The sequence below is a fragment of the Bombina bombina genome, chromosome 1 (genome assembly GCF_027579735.1).
Source record: "Bombina bombina isolate aBomBom1 chromosome 1, aBomBom1.pri, whole genome shotgun sequence".
Lineage (NCBI taxonomy): Eukaryota > Metazoa > Chordata > Amphibia > Anura > Bombinatoridae > Bombina > Bombina bombina.
The window spans coordinates 1,014,934,837-1,014,935,889 of NC_069499.1; the positions used below are offsets into that span (position 1 = coordinate 1,014,934,837).

The 1,053-nt window shown below is 39.7% G+C and overlaps 1 protein-coding gene across 1 annotated transcript in view; it reads right to left on the reverse strand.

Annotated features, from left to right (window-relative positions):
* Positions 1-607, reverse strand: part of DHX35 (DEAH-box helicase 35) — a 254,621-nt gene extending 254,014 nt beyond the window's left edge. Inside the window, exon 1 of the mRNA XM_053714905.1 lies at positions 526-607. Within this exon, the coding sequence (XP_053570880.1) occupies positions 526-565 (40 nt within the window). The 5' untranslated portion in view covers positions 566-607. The remainder of the gene's footprint in view (positions 1-525) is intronic.
* Between the last annotated feature and the right edge of the window lie 446 nt (positions 608-1,053).

Consider the following 1,053-nt stretch of genomic DNA (forward strand, 5'->3'; position numbering starts at 1 on the left):
TATATTTGCTAAACTGTTTTCCTTCTTCATAGACTTGTTTATATTTCCTAAATCTGATTATCAATTCACTTTTGTGTAGGATCAAATAAAAAAAATCAATAAGACTGCACCTCATTATTTGAGCTGAAGCTCACAGACAATGTTTTCAGTAAATAAGACTAACCTAAATCAACCAGACTGCATAATACTAAGATTGTCCTTATCAGCTCTCTGAGCCCCCACTCATAAGCAATACTGCCCTCAGTGAGACTGATCATTCAGCGTATTCAATTAACGATACTGCAGCACACTAGAGACTGCACTCAGTGAAACTGATCCATAACATTGCCATTAACGTGACAGTCCTCCACTGAATGATACGATCTTCCTGTAATAAACCTCTCTACGTAGAACAAGTACTGTATTCTAGGATAACGAGCGCCTACAGACTTATTTCCTACATACACGGGATACCCCTTATATTTTAGCATCCATAACACCCTGAATTGCCCAGATCGTATTTTGCTCTAAGCCATTTGCCATTACCCGGCTTCCAGAACCGGATCGGCCCCACGGGCGCCGCCATCTTTAGTGAGGGCTCACAGAAAAACGCAGATACACTAATACGCTTGCGTGCAATGGCTAACTGTAATTGGTGTTTGATTTCTATGGTTTCAGTCTAGCATTGCCAATGCCTTCGGGTATTTCCCAAAGCTTGTGTGTGGCAATGTCTGGCAGTGTAATGCTAGTATTACAACGCTAACATACGTTACTTAGCAGTGAGTAAAAATTATTTAGAGCAGAAATTTAAAGATACGAGAGAATATTATATAAAAACTCAGTAAAGAGAGATATTACGTGGACGTAAACACGTGGGTTACCTTTGTTAGCTAAATATTGCTTTGCATTCCAAAGAGAATAAAGAACCCTTTGTAAAGCCTTTTGAGACTGTGTCTAGTTTATCTCCTCTGCCGTGACCAGTTAGCTTCTGCACTGCAGTGTGCAAGCTATCTATAACTAGAAGAATATGGCAGGGTCACTTTATGATCTGAAATCTACAGGATGCATTCTAGA